General features: G+C 41.4%; 1 protein-coding gene across 1 annotated transcript in view; it reads left to right on the forward strand.

Annotated features, from left to right (window-relative positions):
- LOC130116606 (gamma-aminobutyric acid receptor subunit beta-2) overlaps positions 1 to 13,719 on the forward strand; it is a 125,168-nt gene extending 111,449 nt beyond the window's left edge. The window contains exons 7-10 of the mRNA XM_056284569.1: positions 4,060 to 4,212; positions 7,479 to 7,723; positions 12,502 to 12,642; positions 13,372 to 13,719. Of these exons, the coding sequence (XP_056140544.1) occupies positions 4,060 to 4,212; positions 7,479 to 7,723; positions 12,502 to 12,642; positions 13,372 to 13,719 (887 nt within the window). The remainder of the gene's footprint in view (positions 1 to 4,059; positions 4,213 to 7,478; positions 7,724 to 12,501; positions 12,643 to 13,371) is intronic.
- The last annotated feature ends 4,037 nt before the right edge of the window (positions 13,720 to 17,756 follow it).

The raw sequence follows: 17,756 nt of genomic DNA on the forward strand, positions 1-17,756 counted from the left end.
AGCACCCAAGCTTAAAAAATCTACCATATAAAAATGTTTTGCCTGTCAGTCTGTGGATACACAGCCTTCTAGGTGGACCCTCACACGAGTACGACCAAGTCTAATATGAGCTTGCACTTTCCGAAAAAAAAAGGTTTGCAAGGCAACCATTTTGGTCTAACCCTAACACTGTCTTTATTTTCATAGTATAATAAAGCTGGGTCAACCATTTATGCTCACACCTGCACGACTTACATCTATGGTTGACTCAGCTCAGGCAGCAACAAGAATATGCAACACTTCCTGTTTTGAGGGCAACCTAGAGGAAATTGTTCCTTTATAACTTTTGCATTTTTTGGATTATCAAAATTATTCTAATAAATTTTGTTCATGCTCGATCTGACTCAACTGTAGATGTGAGTCGGGCATGCGTATGCATGCTCACAGTTGACTTAGTTCAGACAGTGGAAGAAAGCAGTGTTGGTCCAGCAAGCTAGAGAGTGAATGAAGAGGGGGAGTGGCGATAGCAAGAACAAACATTTCTCAAAGGTTTTGAATCATGGCAACCACCAGAGATTCTGCATCATACAGTCATAACTGTGCATAAAAAGATTTTAGGCTGAAAGATCCAGTAGTTTGCGAGATTAGCCGCGGACACACACACACACACACAAACACACACACACACACACACACACACACACACACACACACACACACACACACACACGACCAAACACATAATCCCGTCCAGGCTATCCACCTGGTGGGGATATAAATGCCTCTTGATTAAAACATAATGTGTAGTATGCTATTGTGTTTATACCCTACACAATTTATGTATTGTGTATATATGCAAATCTGGGTGCATGTGTGTATATAGTATATATGTGTGTGTGTGTGTGTGTGTGTGTGTGTGTGTGTGTGTGTGTGTGTGTGCACTCATAGACCTGCAGGCATGCAAGTTTATATATTTTTATATACATAGTAATGGCAGTACATCTGAATAAACAGTTTTTATTATATGTGTAAATGCAAGTGTATTTAGTATATCTGCATGTGTATGTGAGGGTGCGAGTGTATAATGTCATGTTGAGATATGGAGAATAGGGGATTTCCATTTTGTGTGCCGTCTATTGTGTGAGGAAAGGACTGACCCTAGAGGTCACTCAGACAAGCACACATCAGCAGAAGCGCTTTAGCATTTAACCAATACAAGTGCCATGTTTCACTGTAAAGGTAAACAATGTCCTTGTTTCCTCTATAAATAATAAAGATTTGCTGTTGGGCCTTCAATCCGTAGTTTTGTAACCCCCAGTGGTTCCTTACATCATGAGAAAACAATTCAGTGATTCACTATTTGGCTTACCTGAAATTAACTAACCAAAATGACAAAGTTAAGTTGTGACATTCTAAATGGAGAACCTGGGGGATTGTTTAGTGCTTTCAAGTAACAGATTTAATCCTGCTCCCATCTCTCCTTCTGTTTCTGCCTGACTTAATTAACATCTCAGCATTTATTCATCCTTGTTCTGGTGCCTTTCCTCATCCGGTTGTAATTTGGCTACACAACTCCTCCCAAAAATAAAGCCAATTCCCTTAGGAAAAAAAATATGTATGCTGACTTGGTTCGACTTCACAGGTACTCTGCTTTGGGCTAATTTTAAATAGAGTACAGATAAGCAAAAATTTAAACCTCAAGTTGGATGTGCAGTGAGAACAACAACAGAGTTCGAAGTAAAGGTGAGACTGCATTAAGGACTGATGTTGAGCCCTTTCCTGTTTGTGATACTGATGGACAACCTCACAGAATATCTTAAGAAAGCCACCATGGAGCCTGATGTTTGCTGATGACATCGTGCTAGCAAACCAGGAAAAGAAAAGGTTGGAGAGAGATCTGGAAGATTAGAGAGAAGTGATAAGAGATCAGATGAATAAAGATCAGCAGAACAAAGACTGAGTTCCTGTGTATAAATAAGCAAGTAGAAAGTCCAGGATTGACCTTAGGAGAAGATATCCCAGAATTTAACAAATGCAAGTACTTAGGATTGACAATAAAGACAGAAGGCAGTGGGAAGAAGGAAGTCAAGAAAAGGACACAATCTGGGTGGACTTCATGGAGAAGGGTAGCTGGAGTACTTTGTGACAAAAGAATGTCGTTGAGGGTAAAGGACAAGGTATACAAATCAATGGTTAGGCCTGCCATGCTCTATGGTATGGAAGCAGTGACAACAGAGAGGCTAGAATCTACATTGCAGGTAGCAGAGGTGAACATGCTGCGTTGGTCCATGGGAATGACTAGAAAAGACCAGAAGAGAAATAAAGAAGTGAGAGCTATGTTCAAGATCGGAGGAATGGACGTTAGTTGAGAGAGACAAGATTGAGATGGTTTGGACATGTACAGAGAGCATGCATAGACTATACAGGAAAGAAGGTATTGGACCTGAGAATACCTGGCAAAAGATAAAGAGGAAGACCAAGGAAATGATGGCGAGAGCAGATAGGGGAGGACATGAGGAGGTTTGGACTGCGGGAGAGGGATGTGTCAGACAGAAATTTATGGAGGACAAAAATCTGCTGTGGCAACCCCTGAGAAACAAGCCAAAAGAAGAAGAAAATTAGCAAGCAGCTATTTTCAGGGAGATAAGGCCAACTTGCTTTGGAGACACCAAATATGACTTTCTGCTGAGTGCTCCTTCTGTAGAAATTCATGAGATGAGGGCTTGAGAACTAGGTGCTAGCCAGCACCTAGTTCAAGGTGTAGGTCATTACCAAAATTGGATAATGCAAGATTTTTTTTAAAGAAATCATTCATGTCACTGTGCTCCTCCGAAATAGCATTCAGTCACAAATTATTTCATGTGGAACTCATAAGTGATTTTGTAAAGTGAGCAATGGAAGAAACTCCCAATAAAACCATCAAACAAAATGCCTGTTATTAGTTCTCCATCAAAAAAATGTTGACGTTTGTTGACTTTGTGATTTTAATTATGACAAGGGACACAACCACAGTCTATCCCATTGGTATATAAAACAGCAATAAGCTGTAGATAGAGAAGAACTGACTGGGCCCATTAGAGGGATTAGAGGCTATCTAGGGCGGCATGGCTCAGCAGGTAGAGCAGGTTGTCTAGTAAGTGGAAGGTCGCTGGTTTGATCCCCGATTTCTGCGGACAGTGTAATGAAAGCAACTTGCATGATCAAGTTGCTGAACCCTTAACTGCTCATGACGAGCAGGTTGGTACCTTGCATGGCAGCTTCCACCATCAGTGTATGAATGAGTATGGGTGAATGTGAGGCATAAACAGTAAAGTGTTTTGAGTGGTCGGTAGACTAGAAAATAACTATAAAAATGCAGTCAATTTACCCTTTATATCTAAGATACCTCCCTAAAAATGAAGGGCCAATGTTGAAAAACCAGTCTCACCCTTTGGATAAGAGGCAAGGGCTTTTTAAGCTTTGATATTTCTGACAGAATGAGTCAAACATGCCTTGAAGAGAGTGCAATCATTTTTTTTTGTAGTTATCCATGTTAGAAGGTTTCTAGTGTTGCTAAGGGGATGTTAAAACCTGTAACACAATAGGCTTGGGGAGGAAAAGACGGGATATGTCTGACCAGAATTAGCTGGTACCAGTCAGAACACTGTACGAGTTTATCACATCCCTTAAGTCAAAACTAGGGATCCTGATGAAAAAAAACAACATGGGTGGATGTGCCTAAGAAAAAAAAGACAAAAATAAATAAATAAATAAAATAATGTCAGTAAAAGTGTAGGAGATACTGGATTTACATAGATGTTGGATTCACTAAACCCTTTATGTCAGGGGAAATGTACTCTGTCATCAATATGTCATCTATATTTTTTTTCTAAACTATTGTGTTGTGTATTAGTATTGTATCAATGTTCTCGACTTTGCACTATTGTTTACTATTTTTTGTGAGGTAAAACAAGAGGCTTGACAGTGACAATTCCATTGCTTTAAACACTCCTTGATTTTAAATGTGAGACAAATAAGCATTCATTTGAACTGATTATGCTTCCCCCCCAACAACAACAACAACAATCTTGTGCCCTTCAGGTTCCTACCCCCGCCTGTCCCTGAGTTTCAAACTGAAGAGAAATATCGGATACTTCATCCTGCAGACCTACATGCCATCCATCCTGATCACCATCCTCTCCTGGGTCTCCTTCTGGATCAACTATGACGCATCTGCTGCCAGAGTGGCTCTGGGTGAGCTCGACAATACCAATGGGGAGCAGAGACAGACAGGGCACATTTCAAAGTACAGTGTGTATATATATATATATATATATATATATATATATATATATATATATATTTCATGATCACTGTTATCCTCAAATAGAAGGGGTAACGGAAAGGTTTAGAAACCTAAAGCCAAGAACAGGTATGGCTTGTATAAATGGTGTTACTTATTGAAATTAAGGTGGTGATCCACCCCCTGATGAACCTTGGTGATCATAGGGTCATAATTTTATTTTTTTTAAAGCTGTATTTCTCTACAAAACGGAACCTAATTGGCTTGGGGAGTCACAGTTTTCCCTAATCACAAACATGGATCAACTATTTTGATCCACATGCAGTACTGGATTGGCATACTGAGTAATATTTGCAATATCATGCAGGTCAGGGGATAAAAATGTACAGACAAAATATATCTATCAACAATAATACTAACTCCCCGTGTTACCTCCAGCTTGATTGGGTGTCCCTACAGACACAATTGGCCGTGTCTGCGGGTGGGAAGCTGGATGTGGGTACGTGTCCTGGTTGCTGCACTAGCGCCTCCTTTGGTCAATCGGGGCACCTGTTCAGGGGGGAGGGGGAACTGGGGGAATAGCGTGATCCTCCTACGCACTATGTCCTCCTGGAGAAACTCCTCACTGTCAGGTGAAAAGAAGCGGCTGGTGACTCCACATGTATCAGAGGAGGCATGTGGTAGTCTGCAACCCTCCTTGGATCAGCAAGCGGGTGGAGCAGTGACTGGGACAGCTCAGAATAGTCGGATAATTGGCCGGATACAATTGGGGAGAAAAAGGGAGAAACCCCCCCCCCAAAAAAAAACAACAATAATATTAACGAGGAATAAACTGTATATTGTAGAATCCCAAAGACAGTTCCATCATTAATCTATTCGAATGGATATCAATATAATTTAATGGTTTCACTATGTTGAGTGAATGACAGTGCACGATACTATTTTATTTGTACATCTGATCATTTTTCAGTTCACTGACAAAATGCCCCGAGTCAACAAAGGGAGAAGATCGGCTTGTCCACTGTTTGTCACTTAGTTCTATACCGTGGCTACATAGGTACATAATGAAAAGCTTAAAAAATAATAATAAAAAAAAAAAATCCATGCAAGTGCAACAGCAGCCCAGATACAGTAAAGGCCAGCAGGAATCTGGAATTAGTTTGCTCTGTGAAGTGGGGGATGAATGACCAGGGTGATTTGTTTTCACTTTGATTTGAGTGCTTTTCTGTACTTTTTTGGAAGTCACAATAACCCCCTCCCCATCATACTTGATTATGTAAACTCTGTGTAGTCCATGAGGTTTGTATTGTGGATGTTGCATGCTCCATGCTTTTTGGAAGCAGTTTTTCTTCCTTTTACATGGCTCCATCCATCTATCCATCTATCCCTCGCTTCAGAATGGAAGGCAATCTCGCTGATTGAAGACTGACCTGCATTTAGTGATCCGAAGGGGAGGCAGGCATGGGATTTAATACAAAAAAAAACAAAACAAAAAACAGCAATAATACTCCACAAAGGAGGCGGATGGATAGTGGATGCTCGGAGTTAACAACGGAATACATTTGGTCACCTACAATCTACACTATGTTGGGGAACCTCCTCACTTTGACCTGGTTTCTGGTAATAGAATGGAGCCACAGAGACTGAATAACATGGCTGCCTTTACACAGAGATCGATGTCACAATGTGGCTGTATACAATTTTAGCCATTTATTTATTTACAATTAACAGAAACTGCCTTACGTGGTTGCTCTGTGTGCTTTAACTGGTGTGTGTGTGTGTGTGTGTGTGTGTGTGTGTGAGTGTGTGTGTGTGTGTGTGTGTGTGTGTGTGTGAGTGAGAGAGAGAGAGAGAATTAGTGATGTGTTTTAGTTGTTGGCTCAGGACACTATTTAATTATACAAAATCATGTAAATATGATTATATCCCAGCTTCAGAGCAGGGCTTGTCATGCCATCTACTATCCATTCCATATATTAGTTACAATCTATTTTTTTTCATATGGCTAAAACAACACAAATGCATAGAAAATACCTATTATAAAAGACATGCATGATGCTGTGAATGGAAAGTAAGTGAACTTTGAGGTTAAAATGATGCAGGATTTAAGGATTTTATCTATGTAAATGTACATTTTTTTCAGTTTCTCTCACTCAATTCAAGAGTTTCAGAATATGAATCAAATCGATGAAATAAACAAGGTGTTGGCCACTTTCTTTAAAATAAATATAGAAGATTAGGTGTAATGTTACGTATTGTACCAGACAACAGACAAGTACTAGCCAGTGGGAGTCGCTGTGTTCAGTCAGAGTCACTAGAAGAACGTTGATGGATTGAGATGCAAAGTCAAACTGATAATAGCTATCCTCATAGTTGGAGGGTTTTAGGTTTTTGAGGGCTCTCAGACAGAAATTCTCTCTGCTGGAGTTCCCGCTACTGAACCACAGCGAGGTAGAGGTCTGAATTTGAAGTCTTTTAAATGCCTCCAGTGCACTTCCTTTACCTGCTCCCACATGCTGAGCGTGAACTCATGGTGGGCAGGAGAATCAAAAACACGGGCAGGCCATTAAGCTGCCTCACATCCAGGATTTAATACTGTCAGAGAGCTTACAGGTACCATCCTGAGAAATTCCAAAATCAGATATCTAAAAAGATGATGATTCAACACTTGCACTGAGTTCAAAATAGTGCTTGTTCAGTCTAGTGAGTTTGCATTAAACTGTAAACTTGGTGAAGAACTATAAAGACAAGAGTCACACTCTCGAAAAGTCGAAGGACAGAAGCTTTTTCAAATGCATTCATTGTTGGCCATGGGAAGCAAAATATAGCGCAGGTGTTTCTGGGATATTAAATATCTACTAAACCCAGTCCTGCGATGCTGTAATAGGAGACCATGCTGGCCTATGAAAAGAAACCACTTGTAGCTCTTTGTCCAAAGTATACATTCAATATTCCCATCTAAAAGAACTTCTTGTTCATATATGCAGATTGTATATCAGTAAGGTAGAGTGTGTTAAGCTTGTTAATGCAAAATGTAATAATGAAACATTTTAAACTTGCTCCATAGGTAGACACAACTCATCCAGGTAGTTGCAGAACGCCGTCCACTTCTTAGCATTCCTACCGCTGTCTCGATGCATTGACACCATTATATCTTTAATCTTGTCTATGTGAAAACAGGCTGTGTGATCTAATTGACATGGCCTGCCTCTCCCAGGTATCACCACGGTCCTCACCATGACCACTATCAACACCCACCTGAGAGAGACACTACCCAAGATCCCATACGTCAAGGCCATAGACATGTACCTAATGGGCTGCTTCGTCTTTGTCTTCCTGGCCCTTCTGGAGTATGCCCTGGTAAACTACATCTTCTTTGGACGTGGCCCTCAGCGCCAGAAGAGGGCAGCTGAGAAAACATCTATGGCCAACAATGAGAAGATGAGAATGGATGCAAACAAGGTAGGAAAAGTGCCTTGATGCATGCTCAATAATCCAGGTAAGAACATCAAAGAAGGTTGAATCAGTTCATCTGGATACAACATTTGTTGACAGATACATTTCATCACTCAACTAAGTGACATCTTCAATCTCAATTGACTGCAGGCATCCCCACCCTTATAAACAACACGGTACAATACAGTTGCCTAACGACCGAAACCATCAACCAGTTTCATGTGCAAATATGGGTGTGATCATTAACTAGAGTTTCGATGGCCATGTGGACTATTCACAGAGGATTGAGGAATCAGTCATTCACAGCAAAGTATAATAATTATAATAAAAAGAAATGGAGGTTCAGTCTCATGGTTCCTCTCTGCTTCATGCCACAGAGACCCAGTCCAATAAATTCAAACTACCCTTGTTCTCATTTTATGTTCTCTACTGAACTGGAGAGCTCCAAATGCTTCCATTAAATGTCTTCATTGGGCCCTAATGACATCAAGTCAATGCGAAAAGGCTTATGCCTAGTTCACACTACATGACTTTCAAAGGCATCAGATCACTGTACTGTTCACACTACACAACTTACTGTCTTGTAATCGGGAAATCTTGAGGCTGTTGTGGTTTTCACACTTCATGACTGAGTGGCAACAGGGGGATCACACACTACAACATCTTTCACCAGGAGGAATCCCCGATGAGTCTGGTCTCCAAACTACGTTTTTTCACAAAATCACACGCAAGAAGAGACACAGGAAATAAAGCAATACCATGCGCGAGACAGGATTTTTCTCCCAAAAATGGATGTTCGCCAGAAACAAACACTTCAAGTTCTTTGTGCACTGATTTGCAGCGAAAAAACAAAGAAAAAGAAAAGAAATTGAGTAGGCTGCACAGGCAGCAGGGATTGCCTGTTCTACAGAGAAACAGAAATGTATTTATGATTATTTTTTTTTGCCAGATATGTGTTTCTATACGTTTTTTTCACGTTTTTTACTGCATTGCCTTTTAAAGACATTGTGTTGTTAAATGTGCTGTAAGATGAAAATGATCACTATTATTGGGATTCTGTTACTGATTCAACAACTTGGGTACAGAAAGTCTTGTATAGTTTCAAGATACAGTATATACAAGCAGCATATTTTTCACCACTTGTGCTTGATACAGAAAAATCAATTGCCAATTGCATGATTGTGGAAAGTCTGTTGCCACAAGAATGTTCCATGATTGAGCACAGACACAGGTTTGGCAGAGAAACAAGCTTCTTCATTTACATAGTTTGATATACAGAGTTCAATGTCTGCACACTGCATGGGCCAGTGCTCAGCGGTGCTGTAGACTTTCTTTTGTCTCTCCGTCTCTCTCTCCTTTTCTCTCTGTGTCCATTTCTCTGCCTGTGTTCTCTCACCATGTCTGTTTGTGTCTGTCAGTCCAGGACCCAGCTTGACTGCTGTATATAAAAGGACTTCTTAGTTGTTTGCCACATCTGAGACTGACCACTAATCAGCCTCACTATTGTGTGTGCTCTCCCACATCTTCTCTCACTTGCAACCGAGGCTAAACCACACCCCACTACCCCATACCCCCACTGCTCGATTTACGCTAGGGCCACATCCGGCCGACAGCCAAACCCCTTCTCCCACACACACCCTGAGCGAGACAGGAAATTGGCCATGACCATCTGTGTCCCCAGCCTATGGAACAGCTTCAACTTAAACTGCTGTAACAACAGATACCAATGGATGATCGGTGCATTAGCATCCTTCATAGGGTGGAGCCACTTGACCGTTGCATGGTCCGAATAGAGGGTCAGTGAGCACCCCAGGAGGTAGAAGCATAGGGTGCCGACTATCCATCTGATGGCCAGTCACTCTTATTCTATGGTGCTGTACCTCTGCTCCGTTTTCACCAACTTGTGGCTTATGTACAGCATTGGGCAATCGACTCCCTCCACCTCCTGGGACAAAATGGCCCCCAGCCCTCTGTCCGATGCGTTGGTCTATAAGAAGAAATTGAGGGAGGAGTTAGGTGTATTGAGCAGCAGCTCCCCACAGAAGGCTTATTTAAGTCACTTGAACGCCACCTGACACTGCTCCGTCCACTGGACCAGATCTGAGGCAGCCTTTCATGTGAGATTGGTCAGGGGACTGGTCAGCACTGCAAAGGCGGGGATGAACTGTCTACAATGGCCGACCAGTCCCAGCAATGCCCTCATCTGCTTTTTCATCTTAGGCCTTGGGCTGGCTGCAATTGCTGCGGTCTTATCTATCCGTGGGTGCATCAGCCCACCGCCCAAGTGATACCCCAGATATCACTGACCCCCACTGTGAGCCCCGCCTGCCCCAGAGACTCCATCAACGCTGCCACCTGCCACATATACTGGTCCCAGCTGTTACTGTAAATGATCGCATCATCCAAGTAGACTGCAGCATGTTGGTGCTGCAGTCGGTCCATGAGGCGCCTAAATATGGGTGGGGATCTGAACAACTCGAACGCAAGTGTCACGAACTGGTACAAACCATCTGGCATACAGAAAGCCTTTTTTTTTCCTTTTTTCCTTAAACTCCAGAGACAAGGGAATCTGCCAGTAGCCCTTGGTTAATTCAAGTGTCGTAAAAAAGTGAGCAGAGCCAAGCTGGTCCTGGAGTTCGTTGACCCGTGGTATTGGATAGGCATCAAACTTGGGTACATCATTTACCTTGCAGTAGTCTACACAGAACCATATAGACCCATTGCACTTACGCACAAGGACGATGGGGCTACACCAGTCACTGCTAAACGCCTCTATTACTCCATTTTCAGCATGGCCATGACTTCCGCCTGAAGTTTTCTTTTTGGGTTCTGGCAGCCGACACAGATGTGAGTGTACCGTCACGCCTGGACATGTCACTATTCGGTGCTGTATGAGGTATGTGCATCCTGGCAGGGGGGAGAACACATCAGCAAAGTGCTGTTGCAACATGGCAACCTCAGCTTTCTAGCGGGGCGAGAGATGGAAGGAGGCAGGATTGTTCACTTTATGTATCTGCGGTCCCAACTCATCGCTCTCTGATGCCACCGTGGCCAGAGAAACCGGGACCGCCCCTTTCCATGCTTTTAGGAGATTGAGGTGGTAAATCTGTGTTGCACCTCCCCTGTCATTATGCACAACCTCATAATCAACATCCCCCACTCACCATGTGACCATGAAGAGTCCTTGCCACTTGGCGAGTAATTTGGAGCTGGATGTTGGAAATAATAGGACTTATTTCTCCTGGTGCAAATTGATGCAGTCACACTTCTCTGTTATACAGTCACTTCTGACATTCCTGGGCCTGGAGAAAATTAATACCTGCCCAAGTGTACGGAGTTTTGCTCTCAGGTCCAAGATGTACTGTACTTTGTTTTTACTGGGGCTTGGACTGCACTCCCAGCTGTCTTTAATCAGGTCCAACACACCTCTTGGTATTCTGCCAAACAGCAACTCAACGGGGTTAAATCCCAAGGAGGCCTTAGGCACTTCCCACACAGCAAATAACAGAGGATCCAACCATTTACCCCAATTGTGGCTATCCTCATGCATGAACGTACGAATCATGTTTTTGAGTGTTTTATTAAATCTCTCCATGAGTGCATCTGTTCTGGGGTGATACTCACTCTTGTGGATCGATTTAACGTCCAACAACTCATATAGTTTGCGTAGTGTGCATGACATTAATGATTTGCCCTGGTACATCAAAATCTCTTTCGGGATTCCAACACGGACGATTACATGAAACAGTGCCCCTGTGACACTTTTAGCTGAGATGTGCAATGGCACGGATATGGAATACTTTGAAGGGCAGCCGACGTCCTCCAGGCTGAGCATCCGGAACCTGTGCCTATGCCCTTCTGGTGTGATTTGCACCCAGTCCAGGAGAGCTTGCCTGAAGGCTCAATATTCCCCCTGGGAGGATGCCGGCAGGATGTGTGCGGTGGCTTGTGCCTCACTGGTGAGCAGGGGGAGCAGATGCATAGCCCATTCTTCTTCTGGCCACCCACATGCCGAAGCCATGCCTCAAATATGTGGAAAAATGCTTCAGGGTCATTAGTGGATGTCATGTGGGGAGGGTGATCTGGGGCTGATGAGACGCTGAAGCAGCCAGATCACCCCTGCTTGTAGCTGAAGGGGAGCACAACAGCTCCCTCAGGCGAGCCCGGTCTTCTGCCTGCTGAACAGCCAGCCCCTGCAGGGCTCGGGTTTGTTGATGCTGAATCCGGGCCTGGCTCTCCTGGAGGTTGGTGATTCGCTAGAGGGCTCACCCCAGCAGAGATTCTTGTGGCTCCATCCCTGGCATCTATACGGGCCACCTCTGTGGCAAGGTCTGTTGCCACAAGAGCATTCTGACATAGAGTATGGACACAGGTTTGGCGGATACGCAGGCTTCTTTTATTTACATAATTTGATAAACAGAGTTCAATGTCTGCATGCTGCACGGGCCAGTGCTCAACAGTGCTACAGAGTTTATTTCATGTCTCCATCTCTCTCTCCTTGTCTGTCTATGTCTCTTTCTCTACCTGTGCTCTCTCACCATGTCTGTTTGTGTCAGTGTCAGTCCAGGACCCAGTTTGACTACAGTATTTAAAAGGACAGATTAGTTGTTTGCTTGATCCCTAATCAGCCTCACTATCACTATCACGTCAGCTGAGGCTAAACCCCACCCCACTACCACAGTGATAAACAGAGAAAGATTAAAATGTTTCATGAAAAACACACTGGTGCCCATCTTCAACTGTCTTTAATCCAAGGCTGAAGTAAGTGTTTTGTTTGCTTGCAGTGGCTTGTGGGAAACGTTGTTGGGAGAGATGATACCCTGTATGCCAGAATGAAACAGAGGGATCTTGATGGTCATGACTCGATGTGGGAGCCAATATTCATGGATGATGCAGCAATAGGACTGGGTGATCAAAAGAATAAGGTACTTGTCAAAATCTACCTGAAGAGTGAAAACAATGGTGGCCATATCAAATGAATTGTTTGAATATTTTATTTCAAATTCTTCAGACTGTTCATTTACAAACACTTTTCATCACTCCATTTTAATGAAATATTTTTCTTTTTCAAACAAATTGAATGTACAATTTTAGCAGTTCTATCATTTTAAAATCGAAAATATTCCATTTCAAGATGCAGTTCTAAAATCTCCTCCTGGCCGCTCTGATGGCCGAGCGGAATAAACCGCCGTTCTTGCAACCCGCTCGTCATGTGGCTCGGAACGTTCGTATCCCAGACTTGCCGTAACCGGTCACGGCCAGAGCTTCCACGGGGTAAGGCATTCATTAGGCCACCCTTACCCGAGGGATAGTGGGTGTAGATCGGTGTAGTGTTTGGGAACTCGTCGTTCTCCAGCGACCCCTCTGGCCCATCCGGGCGCCTGCAGCCAAGCAACTGAAAGCATTCTCCCTACGTCTCCTTCGCGGCCTGAGGGCAATGCAATCCATGCGAGGCTTCAGGGTGTAAAATAGCAAGAGCAGCCGACACGAGTTTGAAGGAAACTGGTGTTACGACTATCTCCTTCCTGTGGAAACGTGAGCCAGGGGAGTTATTCGACAAGAGTTCCAACCATATGCCATATGCAATCAGGTGGGATAAGGGGAAAAACTAGCAATAAATTTAAAATCTCCTCCTGGTTATTTTACTTTGGCAGATGGACCCACATGAGAATATCCTTCTGGGCACCTTGGACATTAAGAATGAGATGGGCGCATCAGAACTGGCTCTGGGTATAAACGACCCTCGGAATACCATGCTGACGTACGACAGCTCGACGCTGCAGTATCGCAAAGCGGGGCTGGCCCGGCACAACTTCGGCCGCAACGCGCTGGAGCGCCACGTGACTCAGAAGAAGAGCCGGCTACGGAGGCGTACGTCGCAGCTGAAGATCACGATCCCCGACTTGACTGACGTAAACTCTATTGACAAATGGTCGAGGATGATTTTCCCAACTGTATTTTCTTTCTTCAACATTGTTTATTGGCTTTATTATATCAATTAAGAAAAGGGACTTTAAGGAGGGCAAGAACAAACAACTTGGTTAAAATGTTGTTCATTTCCATTTTGTATCCGGTTTGTTTCATTTTTATGTGATTTTGCAAGGCAAGACTGAATTACTGAACCTCATTGTCAGAACTAAATCCATCTTACCTTGGAGTACCCTGATGGCTGGCTAACACGTAAAAACCTTACAGGAGAGAGATTAAAAACATATATGGTGCCTGTTCCTGAGTAACTTTATCAGATTATTAAATGAACTGTGTTTTGCCATTTTTAAATACTTTTTTGCATATATTATGTTTTTATTGTTTGTTAGATTATTATAGTTATAATTTTAGTAATTAAACTTATTTTGCCAAAATAACTAAAACCAAGTTACCAAGTTATATTGGTTTTAAATTACCTTACAATTTTCGACACTTCTTGAAAAAGTTTCAGGTCAATCGTTTTTTCTATGACTCATTAGTTCAGAAAGGCAAAAATCTATTGTTACTGTGTTTTTCTCATCTTTATAATACGACAGTCTACATTTCACAGTTTACAATGCATGTAATGTGAAATTATTGCAGAAGCAATTTGAGAGCAAGCTGTTTTCTACTTTTAATATGATGGAGACGCTGTATAATTTATTTTGAAGCATTATCTCAACTTGACACAACTCTCTGGATAGTATTTAGGCTAGCACGTGACACAAACTAAGATCATTCCAAACATTCCAAGTTTAGATGGCGCGTCAACACAGGTAGCTGTCTGATGAGCAACACATCGAATGTGACAGCACAGAAAAGTCTAGTGTTAGACTTAAACGCTAAAGGGTTTGTTTGCATTTTTTTTTGTTGCTGTTATTGTCTCATATTAAAAAAAATAGAATTTTTGGCATCCCTCCTTTGTTATTAGATGATTTTTTTTTTAACCGAGGAAAATTATTAAAGAGTGAGTGGGGGCTTGTTGAAACCTTGGTATGTGATATTCAAATTTATATTATTTAATTTCCTAAATAATCTGTCGAGCCAAATTTAGCTTTGAATAGTCAAGTGTTAGCATGGGCATTTCGATTGGATTTTTACCAAAATATATTGAGCCAGCATGTAAGGTATCTTTGGTTAGGATATATGATAAACAAATAGTTTCCTCATTCCTAAGACACTGAAAATGTGTATATTTTCCATTTCTGAACTTCAGAAAGTTGACATGGCTCCTCTTAAATCCCTTTCCTCTCTACAATTTTCAGAAAACATTCCTATTTACCCAAATTACTTTAAATTTGATTTATATATACATATATACACAGACAACATTTATTTTTATTCGTCTTTCCTGTAGTATTTGAAACATAGATGGATAAATTAATATGCTTAGATTTGGTCCTGAATGCATTAAAAGCACAAAACTTTTATATGTCAGCTAAAGAGACGCTGCCGTCTGCTCTATGCAGATGATATGTCACGTTTGGCTGCTAGTCCATTCTTTACATGTACTTTTTATGCCAGATTACACTAACTTTCAAGTGATGATAACCATTTAGTTACATATTTTCAAAGGTTTTCAAATGGCTTAATGACAATTAAAACATGCCAGTGAATTTAAATTGACCTTTCAGTCAGAAATAATATCATGTTATTAATAAGTGATGACTTGTATCTGACTATAAAGTAGGTAGGTTTTATACAGCTTTTTGCACACAGTGAATTCCTAAAAGCCATAGTGGCTGTACAGCAGTTGTATTAACCGGTGCTTGGGAGGCTCTGTGTCCTCCACATAGTTGCTTCAAGATGCATACCATAAATTTAATGACAGATCCAGTCGACCTTTTATATTACACCAGAACGAATTAAATGACAGATCTTGGGGCCAAAAAATAAAAATAAAAAATCTGCTGACATTATTATTATTTATTCTTTAGTACCAGTTATTTGAGAGTACTGGCCAACATTTTGAATTTTATTAGAAATGTATATGATTGATGCAAATCAGCCACATAGTGTGCACAAGATATATGACAGGAAGAGTAAAAAAAAAGTAGTACAATCACATAGTAAATACAGAAGATGTTAAAGGAACACAGGAATGTGCTGTAATGTGTAAAGGAGTCTGATTACAATCCAACACAGTATGAGAGTATCTGAGACGCTGCATCACAATGGCAAGTGTAACTGTAACTTTTGTTTCACATATTACCTAAGAGCCAATCTGAAATAACAGGGATACAACAAAGACGAATGTTTTGGCTTTGTTTTTCATTTAGCTGTAGTTTGATCACTGAAGATTATTGATAAACGTAAACGTTTCAGTTACAATCTAATGTTAAATGTGGCAAGAAATATCTTACTACACAGTGCATGCTATTTTCTTAATTTTCTAATACACAGATTTTCGTCAGAGTTTTAATGTTCTAGTTTATCACTCTCAAATAAACTGATTTGTTCGATTTGTGTTTTGAGGAGATTTACGCTAATGTTTTTTTTTTCATCCTGAAAATGGATTATGTCATTCCCAGTGTAGTTTATGCATACGATCACAAAGCTGTAATTTGTTTGGGATAAATAGGTATGTAGATATATGAATTGAAAATTGCTTTTCATGTTCCAAGATTTGATAAAGAATGAATTAGTACTTGTTTATATAGCTAAAGACTACTTCCATAAAAGTGCTAACTCTCTACATAGCACTGCCGTAACAGTTAGAGCTGTGTTTGAAACTGAAATATCCAAGCCAGAGCCAAATTATGTAGTTTACCCAGTGTATGATAAGATAATAGTCCCAATGAGTCGACCATGATATCATATAACCTTAGATTTAGTATTGCATTCAACATGTTGCATGGGCGTCCGGGTAGCATGGTGGTCTATTCCGTTGCCTGCCAACATGGAGATTGCCAGTTCGAATCCCCGTGTTACCTCCAGCTCGGTCGGGCGTCCCTACATACATAATTGGCCGTGTCTGCGGGTGGGAAGCCGGCTGTGGGTATGTGTCTGGTCACTGCGCTAGCGCTTCCTGTGGTCGGTCGAGGTGCCTGTTCGGGGGGGAGGGGGAACTGGGGGGAATAGCACGATCCTCTCACGCGCTACATGCCCCCTGGTGAAACTCCTCATTGTCAGGTGAAAAGAAGCAACTGGCGACTCCACATGTATCGGAGGAGGCATGTGGTAGTCTAAAGTCCTCCCCGGATTGGCAGAGGGGGTGGAGCAGCAACCGGGATGGCTCGGAAGAGTGGGGTAATTGGCCGGATACAAGCGGGGAGGAAAAAAAAAGGGGGGGGGGGATGGAATAAAAAAAAAAAAAACATGTTTTTTTGGCCTTATATTTTTTCCATATATATATATTACTTTTAATATATATTTACATCACTAACCTGCAAACTCACCTGGTCACTATCAATATAGGAAGGATTAACAGGTATATTAGCAGTGTAGGTTATTATTTTATCCAAATTTGTATTTGTTCTCTTGAAAACGTTCTTTATCATTAGACACATTTGTTTACATGTAGGTTTACAGGAAACACAAAAACATGGGAAATGGGTCTGGCTAACTATGAATTAAAATTCGTAAGAAAAATCTCAATATTGTCATTGTACATTTACTACAATGATGGACTGAGCTCAAATTTTGGGTTCATTAATATGTTTAAATATGGGTGTGTGTAAATATAAGCTAGTCTATTATTAATTGGTTGGAGCATTACGGTGCATCATTGTAAATACATGGCTATCAGATTTTTAATCAAAAGGCTAAAAAGGAAATTTTCAATGTTATTTTTATTGTATTGTGAGGAGAATGCAAAGGCTGATGTGAAACAATGTAAATAACATGTTTTACAGTGTCACTTGGTCACTCAGTGAAAATATTATGTTCTGATTTGGTGTACTTTATCAAACCACCGTTCTTTAGTTTTGCCAAAATGTAAAATGTTATTAAGAATGTAGTTGATATTATTTTGCAGCACAAGTGAGCTGTGATGTGTCAGCAGAAGTATAAGCATTAATTGTACAAATTATCATTTTATATAGTACGGTATTAGCTACTATTTCAAAAAACA

This window comes from Lampris incognitus, chromosome 8 (genome assembly GCF_029633865.1).
Source record: "Lampris incognitus isolate fLamInc1 chromosome 8, fLamInc1.hap2, whole genome shotgun sequence".
NCBI lineage: Eukaryota > Metazoa > Chordata > Actinopteri > Lampriformes > Lampridae > Lampris > Lampris incognitus.